The sequence below is a fragment of the Scyliorhinus torazame genome, chromosome 3 (assembly GCF_047496885.1).
Source record: "Scyliorhinus torazame isolate Kashiwa2021f chromosome 3, sScyTor2.1, whole genome shotgun sequence".
NCBI lineage: Eukaryota > Metazoa > Chordata > Chondrichthyes > Carcharhiniformes > Scyliorhinidae > Scyliorhinus > Scyliorhinus torazame.
This window is the reverse complement of record NC_092709.1, coordinates 84,018,719-84,034,291: the sequence shown is the minus strand read 5'-3', so window position 1 is coordinate 84,034,291 and position 15,573 is coordinate 84,018,719. Positions and strand designations below refer to the sequence as shown.

The following is a 15,573-nucleotide window of genomic DNA, read 5'->3' as shown; positions in this document are numbered from 1 at the left end:
AATTCATTATTCTGAAAATACATGGGCCGGAATTCTCTGAGCGTTGGGATTCTCTGTTCCCGCCGGCAGTGCACCCTCTCCCGGTTTCCCAGCACCATGGGGTGGCTTCAATTGGAAATCCCGTCCATTGTAATTCATACCATAAATTTGAAGCAATTCCCTTCCATAACTTTGAACCATGTGTCTGTAACCATTAGATTTGGTGAGAAATGAATATCATAAGAGTTCTTCCAATTCCTCACTTCCTCATTGCAGTAAAGTGATATGTGAAACGAAGAACAGAATATTAACCCATTTATCACCCTTAGATCCAGAGTTGAAAAAGAATGATTTTTAAAATTCACAATTAATCAAAATTGTTAATCATAAAGAGACCAAAACAATGAAGAATGCCTGTCAAGTTCCTTGATTCAATGCCCATACCTCTAGAACAAGGGAACATGGTTGCAATAGACGGGAGTCTTTTAGTGGAGGGACCAATACAGCTTATGGCTTGTCATTTATAAATAAACAGCAGGCAACTGATAGTTTGGTGATCAATATTAGTTATGTTCAACTATCACCTGGGTAAACTTAACACCGGCTCCCATTTCCTAGAGGCAACACCAGGTCTTAACTATTTTGACAGGTGGCTGCCTGCAAGAAATTTATGCATTAGCCAAGGATGTCGGTCCCTTCACTTTCCCCCAATACACAGAAGCAAAGGCATAAAAGCCAATTTGAAAAAGTCAATAGGTTACAAATTCCGACTGGAAAATGTATTACTATGAAGTACCTTATGATTCAGAACAAGTCAGATTTCCATTCTCTCGTATCCACAACTCTCCAAAAAAACATGTTCTTTTCTTAACCTTGTGTTTATTATTTTGTACCCAAACCCTTGAATTCCGCAGTCACAGTCTACATTAAGTAATCTGCCTATGGCTATCCTATGTTTGACTTTCATAGACTTACTTGTTGAGGTAGATCTCGACCTTGTGTCTTAAAACGTAGAAGAAGTGATAATGAGGCAGCAGCCCATTTGACATCGCCTGATTTTTATTCCCATTGACTCAACCAGGATGACAGCATATTTAAAATTTACCAGATGTTTTTTCAATTGCTGGACTTTAATGAAAAGGTGTAAACATCATAAAAGGTGCAGGAATGACTACCTATCTCAAGTTGATTTATGATTTATTTTTCATTGTGGCATGCACATCAGAATTATGTAATTATGCCGGAACATAATACTCAACTCTAATCCACCATTAAGAAGGAAAGTCATGTTCCGTATCTGGGGATATCCCGGAGTGCTCCCAGTTTGACATTGCTTGCAAGATGCCCAAGTCCTCCTTGTGAATGCTGCTGTCTGCTAAAAACACAAGATCACCCCTTCTATAAATTCTAATGCTTACAACTTGTCAAAAGGTTCAGCTTGCTCATGGAGGAATAACTATACACTTTGACAATAGACTGTCTAATGAAATAAATGAGTACCACAATCTGTGAGAAACATTTTGCAGAAGTCCATATCATAACCAGATTTTTATGATTTTACTTAGGACTTGGGCTTTCACAACAAAACAATAATAAGGATCTTGATTTCAAGAAGTGAACTGGACTTGATGAATATCAAAAGAAATTACAAGGAGCGATTTGGAAATTCCCTAAACCAAGACATCAGGGTATGGCTTGTTCACCCTTTATGTTCTATACATACTCTTGGAGACACAGTAATTGCCTAACACTTTAACGTGCTGTATTATTAGTTGAAGGTCGGACACAATCAGCATGTTGGAATTTGAATAGTAATAACAGGCTATAAATCAAACAAGAAATGTTCTCTTAAATCTCATTTTCAAATCACAATGTTTTCTTTTTCATGTCACGAAAATAGTTATCCCATCAGAAAAGTACTTTTCATTGGTCTCTCAATAACTTAATTGTATATCATGGTCAATTAATTACTTTTGAGACGTAGACGCTGTTGATATGTAGGCAAACATGTCAACGAATTTGTGCACTGTTTGGTCCAACAGACAGTAGAGAATGGGTTCTGGTGTTGCTTGTTGAGGAATTAATGTTATCTAAACCAATAACCATTGAATAGTGCCACAGCATCTCATGCATCTACCCAACCACGCTAACGGGGCTTCAGTTTAACATTTCACTCAAAGGTCAGTACCTCTGGTGGTGCAGCATTGCTTCACTACTGCACTGAAGGCCGCATTGTGCCACAGTGATTAGCACTGCTGCCTCATAGCGCCAGGGACCCGAGTTCGATTCTGACCTCGGGTAACTGTCTATGTGGAGTTTGCACATTCTCCACGTGTCTGCGTGGGTTTCCTCTGGGTGCTCCGGTTTCCTCCCAAAGTCCAAATATGTGCAGGTTAGGATAATTGGCCATGCTAAACTGCCCCAAAGGTTAGGTGGGGTGACTGGGTTGCAGGGATAGGTGGGAGAGTGGGCCTGGTTAGGGTGTTCTTTCAGAGGGTCGGTGCAGGCGTGATAGGCCAAATGGCCCCCTCCTTCTACACTGTAGTGATTCTTTAATTCTATTCTAACTCTACTGGAAAAGTGAATTATACAGCATCAGGTTTTTTTCGGTTTTTTTACGTAGAATTTACAGGGCAGAAGGAGGCCATTCGGCCCATCGAGTCTGCACCGGCTCTTGGAAAGAGCACCCTACCCAAGGTCAACACCTCCACCCTATCCCCATAACCCAGTAACCTCACCCAACCCCACCCAACACTAAGGGCAATTTTGGACACTAAGGGCAATTTATCATGGCCAATCCACCTAACCTGCACATCTTTGGACTGTGGGAGGAAACCGGAGCACCCGGAGAAAACCCACGCACACACGGGGAGGATGTGCAGACTCCGCACAGACAGTGTCCCAACCCGGAATCGAACCTGGGACCCTGGAGCTGTGAAGCAATTGTGCTATCCACAATGCTACCGTGCTGCCCACGGTAGCCTGCCAACCTCTGTGAAGGAATACTTCATTGGACTTTGATTCTGGACTCTGGACCCCGTGAAACAATAATTATGTTCTCTATAAATCACATTGCACACCACCCCCATACCCCAACATTTAAATGTGTGCAATAAACTAACCCCTTGAGTTCACCCTATCTCAAGTCTGCTTTGGGGTTACTATAAAAATATTGGATCACTCCATAACTAAGGGGTTGGGAAGTACCCCAATGCTTACAAAAGGGAAAACAAGTCAAAATACAGTTCTGTTCCTGCACAACTGGTGAGAGAAAAAAAATCAGGATTATTTAAATTAGACCCCCTTCCTGGCTGTAACACTTATTTACCATCTTATCAACCTGTCTTGCTATCTTCAGTGATCTATGGACATTCACTCCAAGGTCCATCACTTTCTCCACATTTGTAATTATTTCCCTTGTTTGTCTTCCGCAAATGGATCACTCACACTTCTCTCGGTTAAATTCCATTTGCCACTTTTCTGCCCACCTCACCAGTCCATTGATACCTTCCAATAAGTCACATTCAACTTGTAAACTTGATTGATTTAAATATTGATAAAAAGTTTAAAAGAAAAATGACCAGGATGGGTTAATGTTATAGGCTGTTAATAATAATAATAATCGCTTATTGTCACAAGTAGGCTTCAATGAAGTTACTGTGAAAAGCCCCTAGTCGCCAAATTCCGGCGCCTGTTCGGGGAGGCTGGTACGGGAATTGAACCCGCGCTGCTGCCTTATTCTGCATTACAAGGCAGCGATTTAGCCCACTGTGCTAAACCAGCCCCTGTCCACATAATAGTTATCAAAAGAAAATATTAATTAAAGCATTGAAATGTGCTGCGGTTGTGTAAAATTTTTTTGTCCTCCAATTCAGATGCTTAACTTTCTTAATATAATTAGACCCCTGGTGGAGAATTTCAATGCACACATGAAGAACAGGTATAATTTCTGACCGAAAATTTAAGATGGTGTTATTTTGATCTTGCAGCAAAATGCATCAGGACACTATGAAGCAGCTCTTTTGGCAATTAGTACTGGCGATGCTGAAGATTATTGAATGAAGAAAGATTTATGACTACTTGTAAACCAAGAGAAAATATTCTGAAGTTTCACAAAACCCAAGCCCATTTCAGTCTTTGATGTAGATTGAAGAGTCAAAGTATTGTCTTAGAAAGTTACAGTGAACTGCACAGAGCTAATCAGTTATTGTAGAGAAATCTCTTTTGTTGACCTACAGAACATCTGTGAAGAGAAAAGTGCTCCAGTACATTTTACAAATAATACCTGAAAAATATAATTGCTTAGTTAACTATTGGATTAAGAATTATTCTCACAAAATCAACCTATCGATGATTATATAATGATTTGAAGTATTGTAGCAATGTTTTAAATAGTATAACATTTTTCAGATGGCAATATCAAAGAAACTGTTATGGAAATGTCCTGTTCTTACCTCCAATTTGACCACAGAATTCTTAATGAACTCAGGGGTTCCTGATGATTCATTCACTCTTGCCCGAAGAACGGAGTATATTATCATACAAAGAGTCTCTAACCTAATACTGAACTTTGTTTGTTTTTTTGCTGGTAGCTGTGTGGTACTTATTCAACTGATTTAACACAGAATGTAATACTGTGACAAAATAAAATAATATTTTTGCTCTTCAATTGCCTGAAGACATTTCATTGTAATCCTTCAAATAAAGTTGAACTCTAATTCTGCACAGAAGTAACATTCATGTCATCAAAACAATTATGAATTGAAAAAAGCATTTATGGAATCCACAGGCCAGGTTTGTTTCCCTTGAGAGACTATTATTAAGGAAAGAAGCTACGAAAAATATCTTTACTGAGGTTGTTGGAGCACAGAATGGTTGAAGTAGAGACCGATGCATACTTTCAGGAAAGGTTACATAGATATTTGAAGCAAAGAAAGATAGAGGGTTAAAAGGAGATAAATGGTAGAAGGATTTGTCTTAGATTGCTCGAGCAAAGACTGACAAAGGCAGAACAGGACACATTGCTTCCTTCTGTGCTGAAAACGTCTATGCTTAGATCCATTTCAACTCTGCAAGGTGCACACCAGCAAAGAAAAACTTCAAGTGCCTGCTGTGCCTCTCAGCAAAGAGAGGAACTGTTCACTGTAAAACCTTCACTTCGTTAAGCATCTTTTATGCATTTTAAAGCATCTAATACTTTTGAGATAATGGGCGCGATTCTCCAGAAAGATTTCTTCTTTTATTCTAAATTTAGAATATTTTTGTCCAATTAAGGGGCAATTTAGCATGGCCAATCCACCTACCTTGCACATCTTTTTGGTTGTGAGGGTGACCCACGCAGACACGGGAAGAATGTGAAAATTCTACATGGACAGTGACTCGGGGCCGGGATAGAACCCGGGAGCTTGGCGCCGTAAGGCAGCAGTGCTAGCCACCATGCCGCTCCACTCCGGAAAGATTTCTAAGTGTGGAAGCGATCAGGAACTGCCACAAGCCTCCGGGTGCTCGGCCCAGAGAGGCCGGCAACGCTATTCTACATTAATTGGTCCACTTAGCGAGGCCCACAGGCTTCACGCCGCAAAGACGGCTTGCCAGCCAATGCACTGGGACCACCCTCGCCAGCCCACCCGTTAACAAAGTCAAGTAGCACTTGCACAGCCAGCCCCCACTCAGCTCACGGCCATGGCGCCGAGGCAACTAACCCCAAGGTTTGGAGCCACAGACCTGGGGAGGCTCCTAAATGCAGTGGAGGACAAGAGGGATGTCCTGTTCCCCCGAGGGTCCCGGAGGGCGAGCCACAAGGCAGCCAGTGCCGCCTGGGCTGAAGTGGCAGCGGCCATCAGCTCGGGCAGCGTGACCAGGTGGACTGGCCTCCAGTGCCAAGAAGGTCAATGACCTACTCTGGGTAGCCTGGGTGAGTGGACACTATTCTCTCCCCCAAATCTCCCCCCCCCCCTAACGCAACCAGCCTCCCACCAACCCTCCATCTGCCCCCCGAATCTACTCTTCAACCCCCCTCTTTTCTGCCCAACCCTTCCTTCACATCCCCCCTCACCAGTGTGAACCGCACGTGTAGCTAGTGATACCCCTTCTGTGCCTCCACAGAAGAAGCTCTCCCACAATCACCGGGAGAATGCTCATAAGAATGTTCATGACCTTTGAGGAATGGGCACTGGAGGTTATGGAGGTGACCAAGGACAGAGCGGTCACCAATGCAGAGCTCGGCGCAAGCCGAAGAGGTGAGGATCCACCGGACCCCACCCAAATGGACTGTCAAATGTGAGTTGCTATTGCCATATATGCTGACCGATCCCTCCCACTGACCATGTGTTCATTCGCATGCAGGTTCTCCAGCCGACGGCACGGACCATCTGGGGTGGCCCTTCTACGGCCTCCCATGAGACCACCTCGGAGGAGAGATCTGACGATGTTACATTGATGCATCACAGCTGTCATCCCCACCCTCCACTAGCGCAGATACACACACAACTCAGTTGGCAACGTTAGTGGACAGGCTTCTGGGGCACAATCTGGCACGCACCACCCATGTCGCTGATGCACATCAGATGGAGGTTGAAACGCCCACATGAGACAGCAATTGGAGGACTGCTGCATCTTAGGACCCTGCTGGGTCCCTGTCAATTGTTGAACTTCTGGAACAGGTTTACCCTCAGCTGATGGAGACATTAGAGAGCGTCCGTGAAATTCAGAGAGGGATGTCAGCGACTCTCCAGCAGGTCCATAGCCAATTGGAGGTGTCCCAGAGGCTACGGGATAGCACCGGCAATGTGTGGCACCGAGGCCAACAGGCAGGAGACCGCAGTGGAGAGCCTGGTACATGACATCAGCAGCATGAGTGATGGTGTCTAAGGCGTTGTGCAGTCGGTGACAGCCATGGCTGAGGGGCTCGGCAGAATGTCCGACACACGGGCGGCATATGGCGCAATGGTTAGCACTGGGACTGCGGCGCCAAGGACCCGGGTTCAAATCCTGGCTCTGGTTCACTGTCCATGTGGAGTTTGCACATTCTCCCCATGTCTGTGTGGGTTTCACCCCCACAATCCAAAGATGCTGGTTAAATGGATTGGCCACGCTAAATTGCCCCTTAATTGGAAAAGAAAAACAAGTGGCTACTCTAAAAAAAATTTTTTTTTAAGAATATCCGACTCACTGGGGACGTGACCCAGTACCAGGCTGACCTTGATGAGGTGCTGCGGGACATGTCCCGCTCTCAGATGGGCATGGGCGAGGCACTGCAGAGCTTGTTCCAGTTGCAGGTAGACATTGCCGAGTCACTGCAGAGCCTATCGCTGTCACTGAGGAGCATCGCCACAGGCATCGACACCATGGTGCATACATTGGGAAGCCGCCACTGCTGGCAGAGGCAGATGAAGCAGGGGCAGCCGGGGCTCGAACCAGCCTTATGGACACCAACTGGGAGGAGGGGGCACTGGGTGGCAACCCAGACCCATCCTGTGGAGTGGTGGCAGTGCCCACCAGCTCCCCCGAGTCCAACCCCTCTGATGAGGCCATGTCTCGCAGCACCCGGAATAGGGCGGCATGGCTGTGCATGTGCCAGCGACGTGAGCCGGGTCCCTCTGGCTCCAGAGCCTCCAGAGGATGCCCGGCTTGGCACCGAAGGCCACGGGACATTGTAAACAGCTGGCTGTCTCCACCTCTGGGGCGCGATTCTCCGACCCCCCACCGGGTCGGAGAATCGCCGGGGGCCGGCGTGAATCCCGCCCCCGCCACCGGATATTCGGCGGGGGCGGGAATGGCGCGCACCGGTCGGCGGGAATCCCCCGGCGATTCTCCGGTCCGCGATGGGCCGAAGTCCCGCCGCTGTCAACCCCGCCAGCCAGCGTGGATTGAACCACCTTTGGGACGGTGGGAGATGGCGGCGCGGGTGGGCTTCGGGGTCCTGGGGGGTGCGCGGGGCGATCTGGCCCTGGGGGTGCCCCCACGGTGGCCTGGCCCGCGATCGGGGCCCACCGATCCGCGGGCGGGCCTGTGCCGTGGGGGCACTCTTTTCCTCCCGCCCTCGTCATGGTCTCCACTATGGCAGAGGCGGAAGAGACCCCCTCCACTGCACATGTGCGGGGATGCTGTGAGTGTCCGCTGACGCTCCCGCGCATGCGCCGCCCGGCAAAGTCATTTCCACGCCGGCTGGCGGGGCACCAAAGGCCTTTCCCACCAGCTGGCGGGGCGGCAATCAGTCCGGCGCGGGCCTAGCCCCTCAAGGTGAGGGCTCGGCCCCTCAAGATGTGGAGAATTCCGCACCTTTGGGGCGGCGCAATGCCGGATTGATTCGCGCTGTTTTTGGCGCCGGTCGGCGGACATCGCGCCGATTACGGAGAATCCCGCCCCAGATTTGCATCTTGGGGATACACCTCGACGTAGCGGTAGAGTTAGGATCGAGGATCACTGAGGGCACTTGGGGGAGGGGGAGGCGAGTGCAGTAGGGGATAGGGAGTGGAGTATGCGTATGAGGGAAGGGGGCATTTTGGGGGGTTTGGGGGGGACAAGGAAGAGAGGAGGAATAGAAGGGGCAGGGCCCTCACTTTAGGTACCTGGGGGTGCTACTTGCCAGGGGGTGGGGCGGCTCCGCAGGTCCAACATTTTTAGTTTGGTGGGGAGAGTGAAAGCTGATCTGGCAAGGTGGGATGGTCTCCCTCTGTCACTGGCAGGTCGGGTGCAGGTGGTTAAAATGAACGTGCTGCCGCGATTTCTGTTTATTTTTCAATGACTGTCGATTTTCCTGCCAAAGGCTTTTTTCAGAGAGATTGAGGGATGGATTACTTCGTTCATTTGGGGAGGGAAGGTGACCAGAGTTAGAAAGGTGCTGCTACAGAGGGGAAGGCAGGGGGCTTGGGTCTTCCGAACTTGACGAATTACTACTGGGCGGCGAACGTGGAGAAGGTGCGGAGCTGGGTCAGAGGGGTTGATTCCCAGTGGGTCAGAATGGAGGAGAGTTTGTGCAGGGATCCGGGATTGAAAGAACTAGCAACAGCGCTGCTCCCGATAGCCCTGGAGAAGTACTCAGGGAGTCCGGTAATAATAGCTTCATTGAGAATTTGGAGGCAGTTTCGCCAACACTTCGGGTTGGGGGCAGGGTCAAGGGAAATGCCGATTCGGGGAACCACCGATTTGAGCCAGGGAGGTGGGATGGAAATTATCGGGAATGGGAGGAGAAGGTGGATTAAGACACTGAAGGATTTGTTTCTTAGCGGTCGGTTTGCAGGGCTGAAGGAGCTGGAAGCGAAGTATGAGCTGGAGCAGGGGGAAATGTTTCGATACATGCAGGTTCAAGGTTTTGCCAGAAAGGAGATACAGAGCTTCCCGGTGGAGCCGGCCTCCACATTGCTGGAGGAGATGCTGACGACAGGGTGACTGGAGAAGGGGGTAGTGTCAGCGGTTTACGGAGCTATTTTGGAAGAGGAGAAAGCACCACTGGAAGGGATCAAAGCAAAGTGGGAGGAAGAGTTGGGAGAGGGTATGGAGGTGGAGTTCTGGTGTGAGGTGCTCCGGAGAGTGAATGCCTCCACCTCGTGCCGAGGTTGGGGCTGATACAGCTGAAGGTAGTATACAGAGCACACCTCACGAGAGCGAGGATGAGCCGAATCTTTGAAGGAGTAGAAGATGTGTGTGAACGTAGTGGGGGGGGGGGGGCCGCTAATCACGTTCATATGTTTTGGTCCTGTCCAAAGCTAGAGGATGACTGGAAGGAGGTTTTTAGGGTAATTTCTAAAGTGGTGCACGTGAAATTGGACCTGGGCCACCGGGTGGCCACATTCGGGGTGTCGGACCAGCCAGGGTTGGAAATGGGTGCGGAGGCAAATGTTGTGCCCTGGCGTGGTGCGGGGACTTGTTGTAATTCTTGACTCTTGACAAGGTTGAGTTTGAACTGAGGGGAAGGATGGAGGGGTTCTACAATTTATGGGCATTATTCAGCATGCACTTTCAAGAACTGGATAACATCGAACATTAGTTGGGGGAGGGGGGTGGGAGGGTTGGGGGGAGGGGGGTAGTGTGTGTTGATGGTGACTGGGTGATCTCCAATTCCTTTTTGCCATTTGTTTATAAGACCGTAAGACAGAGGAGCGGAAGTAAGGCCATTCAGCCCATCGAGTCCACTCCACCATTCAATCATGGCTGATTTCAACTCCATTTACCCGCTCTCTCTCCATAGCCCTTAATTCCTCGAGAAATCAAGAATTTATCACTCCTGTCTTAAAGACACTCAACGTCCCGGCCTCCACCGCCCTCTGTGGCAATGAATTCCACAGACCCACCACTCTTTGGCTGAAGAAATTTCTCCTCATCTCTGTTCTAAAGTGACTCCCTTTTATTCTAAGGCTGTGCCCCCGGGTCCTAGTCTCCCCTGCTAATGGAAACAACTTCCCTACATCCACCCTATCTAAGCCATTCATTATCTTGTAAGTTTCTATTAGATCTCCCCTCAACCTCCTAAACTCCAATGAATATAATCCCAGGATCCTCAGACGTTCATCGTATGTTAGGCCTACCATTCCTGGGATCATCCGTGTGAATCTCCGCTGGACCCGCTCCAGTGCCAGTATGTCCTTCCTGAGGTGTGGGGCCCAAAATTGCTCACAGTATTCTAAATGGGGCCTAAATAATGCTTTATAAAGCTTCAGAAGTACATCCCTGCTTTTATATTCCAAGCCTCTTGAGATGAATGACAACATTGCATTTGCTTTCTTAATTACGGACTCAACCTGCAAGTTTACCTTTAGAGAATCCTGGACTAGGACTCCCGAGTCCCTTTGCACTTCAGCATTATGAATTTTGTCACTGTTTAGAAAATAGTCCATGCCTCTATTCTTTTTTCCAAAGTGCAAGACCTCGCACTTGCCCACGTTGAATTTCATCAGCCATTTCTTGGACCACTCTCCTAAACTGTCTAAATCTTTCTGCAGCCTCCCCACCTCCTCCATACTACCTGCCCCTCCACCTATCTTTGTATCATCGGCAAACTTAGCCAGAATGCCCCCAGTCCCGTCATCTAGATCGTTAATATATAAAGAGAACAGCTGTGGCCCCAACACTGAACCCTGCGGGACACCACTCGTCACCGGTTGCCATTCCGAAAAAGAACATTTTATCCCAACTCTCTGCCTTCTGCCTGACAGCCAATCGTCAATCCATGTTAATACCTTGCCTCAAATACCATGGGCCCTTATTTTACTCAGCAGTCTCCCGTGAGGCACCTTATTAAAGGCCTTTTGGAAGTCAAGATAGATAACATCCATTGGCTCTCCTTGGTCTAACCTATTTGTTATCTCTTCAAAGAACTCTAACAGGTTTGTCAGGCACGACCTCCCCTTACTAAATCCATGCTGACTTGTCCTAATCTGACCCTGCACTTCCAAGAATTTAGAAATCTCATCCTTAACAATGGATTCTAGAATCTTGCCAACAACCGAGGTTAGGCTAATTGGCCTATAATTTTCCATCTTTTTCCTTGTTCCCTTCTTGAACAGGGGGGTTACAACAGCGATTTTCCAATTCTCTGGGACTTTCCCTGACTCCAGTGACTTTTGAAAGATCATAACTAACGCCTCCACTATTTCTTCAGCTATCTCCTTTAGAACTCTCGGATGTAGCCCATCTGGGCCCGGAGATTTATCAATTTTTAGACCTCTTAGTTTCTCTAGCACTTTCTCCTTTGTGATGGCTACCATATTCAACTCTGCCCCCTGACTCTCCGGAATTGTTGGGATATTACTCATGTCTTCTACTGTGAAGACTGACGCAAAGTATTTATTTAGTTCCTCAGCTATTTCCTTGTCTCCCATCACAAAATTACCAGCGTCATTTTGGAGCGGCCCAATGTCTACTTTTGCCTCCCGTTTGTTTTTAATGTATTTAAAGAAACTTTTACTATCATTCCTAATGTTACTGGCTAGCCTACCTTCATATTTGATCCTCTCTTTCCTTATTTCTCTCTTTGTTATCCTCTGTTTGTTTTTGTAGCCTTCCCAATCTTCTGACTTCCCACTACTCTTTGCCACATTATAGGCTTTCTCTTTTGCTTTGATGCATTCCCTAACTTCCTTTGTCAGCCATGGCTGCCTAATCCCCCCTCTGATAACCTTTCTTTTCTTTGGGATGAACCTCTGTACTGTGTCCTCAATTACTCCCAGAAACTCCTGCCATTGCTGTTCTACTGTCTTTCCCACTAGGCTCTGCTCCCAGTCGATTTTCATCAGTTCCTCCCTCATGCCCCTGTAGTTACCTTTATTTAACTGTAACACCTTTACATCTGATTCTACCTTCTTTCTTTCAAATTGGAGATTGAATTCTACCATATTATGATCACTGCCTCCTAAGTGCTCCCTTACTTTAAGATCTTTAATCAAGTCTGGCTCATTACATAACACTAAGTCCAGAATGGCCTGTTCCCTCGTGGGCTCCATCGCAAGCTGTTCCAAAAAGCCCTCCTGTAAACATTCAATGAATTCCCTTTGCTTGGGTCCACTGGCAGCATTATTTACCCAGTCCACCTGCATATTGAAGTCCCCCATGATCACTGTGACCTTGCCTTTCTGACATGCACTTTCTATTTCGTGGTGCATTTTGTGCCCCCGTTCCTGACCACTGTTAGGCCTGTACATAACTCCCATTATGGTTTTTTTGCCTTTGTGGTTCCTCAACTCTACCCACACAGACTCCACATCATCTGACCCTATGTCGTTTAGTGCTATTGATTTAATTTCATTCCTAATTAACAAGGCAACCCCGCCCCCTCTGCCCACCTCTCTGTCTTTTCGATAGGTTGTGAATCCCTGGATGTTTAAATGCCAGTCCTGAACCCCCTGCAACCACGTCTCTGTGATGCCTACCACATCATACCTGCCAGTCACAACCTGGTCCACAAGCTCATCTACCTTGTTCCGTACACTGCGCGCATTTAAATATAGCACCTTTAATTCTCTATTGACCGTCCCTTTTTGTTTTCTTAGTGTGGTGGACCTTGGTTTACTGAGCCTTTCCATACACTGTGTCATATTTTGTGGGATGGGGACTATCGTAACCTCTCCTGAGTCCTGGCTTTTTTGTATTCCTAAGCAGCTACGCTTCCCACTGATTACTTCACCTCTTGGTTCCCTGACTTTCCCTTCCCCCCCATCTCTAGTTTAAAGTCCTATTGACCACCCTATTTACTCTTTTCGCCAGAATACTGGTCCCAGCTCGGTTCAGGTGGAGACCATCTCAGCGGTATATGTTCCCCCTGTCCCAAAACTGATGCCAGTGTCCCATGAAAAGGAACCCCTCTTTCCCACACCACTCTTTCAGCCATGTGTTAACTTCCCTTATTCTTGCCTCCCTTTGCCAATTTGCACGTGGCTCGGGCAGTAATCCGGAGATTATGACCCTTGAGGACCTGTTTTTTAATTTGAATCCTAGCTCTTTATAATCTCTAAACAGGTCCTCTTTCCTAGACTTGACGAATGTGATATAAAATAGTTACTTTAGAGATACTAGTTAATGTAATGTAGAAATAAGCCACTTTGATTCTGGCAGTTAGGGACAAAGGGGTTTGAGACCACATGGAAAAAGCAGGAAGAGGTGTGTCTATGAGAGTGATGCTGCATTGATAGGGGCCAGAGAAAGGGATTGGAAGTGAGCCAATCAGAATAGATCAAACAGTTCAGGAGGGACATAGGCTGACCTATGTCCGTCGAGTATGTGAAACTTGATACCATTTGAATTGATTTTACAGAGATCCCTTTGTCTCTTTGTTCAGCCGTTTTTCTGGAGCTTAAGAGGCTGGATGTCTCTTATGTTTCTGTAAGATGAATTAAGCTTGCAAGCTAAATAAATAACTTCTTTTTATGTGCGAATCCATCTCAACTTTTATTGAGGCCAGACTGACAGAGAAAGAAATTTGGGGATCAACATTTGGTGCCGAAAACCGGGATTTCTCAGGGCGATCCTGATCCAACTGCGAAATCAGAATTAGACTGATTATGAACAGGAGGATGGGGAACAAAGGGCCCTCAATGTAGAACTGGAAAACGACTGCGCATTGATTGTTCCCCTCTTCTTATCGCCTGATTAGTCTGGTCACTCGCGGTTGGCACAGAAAGACCGCCTCGACGAAATCACAGGTCAGTCTGGGGATAAGCATTTTAATTGATGGGATTTCATAGAGTTAATTCGGCTGGGGTAGGCTGTACTGTTGATGTAACATTTAAAATATAAATGGTTCAACTTTATTTGTGAGTTAATTCGGCTGGGGTAGGCTGTACTGTTGATGTAACATTTAAAATATAAATGGTTCAACTTTATTTGTGAGTTAATTCGGTTGGGTTACGTTATGAGAGGTAGATGTAACATTTGAAATTGAAAAATGGTTCACCTCTATATGTCTGTGTGTTAAAAATATAGTTGATTAAGCTAAAAAAAAAAATCTTTGGACTGTAGTGGCGAAAAAACGCAGTTCCAAGGACTAGTTGAGATTATGGGAAATTCCTTGGATAGCACAAATGATCCAGGCATGCCACTGCAAATATTATGTGATAAGTATCCGGACAAAGCGAAGGACTTTAGAAAATTGTCAGCACAGTTAAGAACTAAAATGGGAGATGAATGGCCACTAGGGGGAACCAAAGACCTAGAAATGGTTAAGAAAATCCAGGGACAAATATGGAAAAAAAATCAAGGTATGAAAACTAAAGAATTAATTGGATTATGGAGGCAATATTGTCAAGAGGAAAAAGATAAGATTATGTTGTCCAGCTGGCAGGATAACGCCCTTAAAATGGGGATTTCAATTAGTGAACAGGGTAACCTAAAAACATTACAGATCTTGAAAAAGGAATGTGCATTTAAAAAAAGAGCAAATAGAGACAGGAAGGACCCGGGTCACACAAGAGACGAACTACGTAGTTCAATGGCTGGCCTTGAATTGACAGAAGAAGAAAAATTCAATAATTCGGAAAAGTCAGTAAAAGTTCCGTCTGCACCCATAGTATGGTCTGCGCTCATTCCAGAACCACCAGAGTACAATAATATATACCCAGCCATTGCTCCCCAGATTTCAAATATGCCAGAAACTCAAGCCCTTTTGGGTGATAGTGTGGGTCCTGATTTACCAACTTCACAACCGAAAGAGCAAAAGGAACTCTGTCCCACAAGCCCAGTTAGCTCTAGGACAAGATCTCGGACAGCGAGAGAGGGGCTTGAAGCTCACCAGAAACAATTAAGCATATCACCTAAGTCTCCCCAAACTAAGGAGAAATCACAAGATTTGGGAACAAAGAAAGCTGAAACAACTTTGGTTGAAGAGAAAGAACTCCCCCTAGTGACAGGGAGAGACGTTGAAGTCTTGGAACAACCAGGGGAAATAGCTAGAGTGCCCCCTGGTGACATTCGGAGACAGTTACCGATTAGGAAGATGCGAAACCCCGACCCAGGGACTGCGGCAGCGAACCCCACAATAGACGTTTACTTCCCATGGACACCCAGTGAGATGATGGCTATTATGGCTACAATCCCAGATAGAAAAAAATCTCCTGCTGCCTTTGTGGATTCATTGAGAACTACCATCTCAATTTATCAAGCTGA

General features: G+C 46.5%; 1 protein-coding gene and 1 long non-coding RNA gene across 3 annotated transcripts in view; one reads left to right on the top strand and one right to left on the bottom strand.

The window, feature by feature from the left end:
• LOC140408555 (annexin A10-like) overlaps positions 1-4,648 on the top strand; it is a 167,053-nt gene extending 162,405 nt beyond the window's left edge. For both annotated transcript variants that reach the window (XM_072495931.1, XM_072495932.1), the window contains 2 exons: positions 1,545-1,667; positions 3,969-4,648. In XM_072495931.1, coding sequence (XP_072352032.1) covers positions 1,545-1,667; positions 3,969-4,037 — 192 coding nt within the window. In that variant the 3' untranslated portion in view covers positions 4,038-4,648. The remainder of the gene's footprint in view (positions 1-1,544; positions 1,668-3,968) is intronic.
• The window catches only part of LOC140408557 (uncharacterized), a 32,988-nt gene continuing 18,574 nt past the window's right edge, over positions 1,160-15,573 (bottom strand). The window contains exon 2 of the long non-coding RNA XR_011940138.1: positions 1,160-1,354. This is a non-coding gene — a long non-coding RNA (uncharacterized lncRNA). The remainder of the gene's footprint in view (positions 1,355-15,573) is intronic.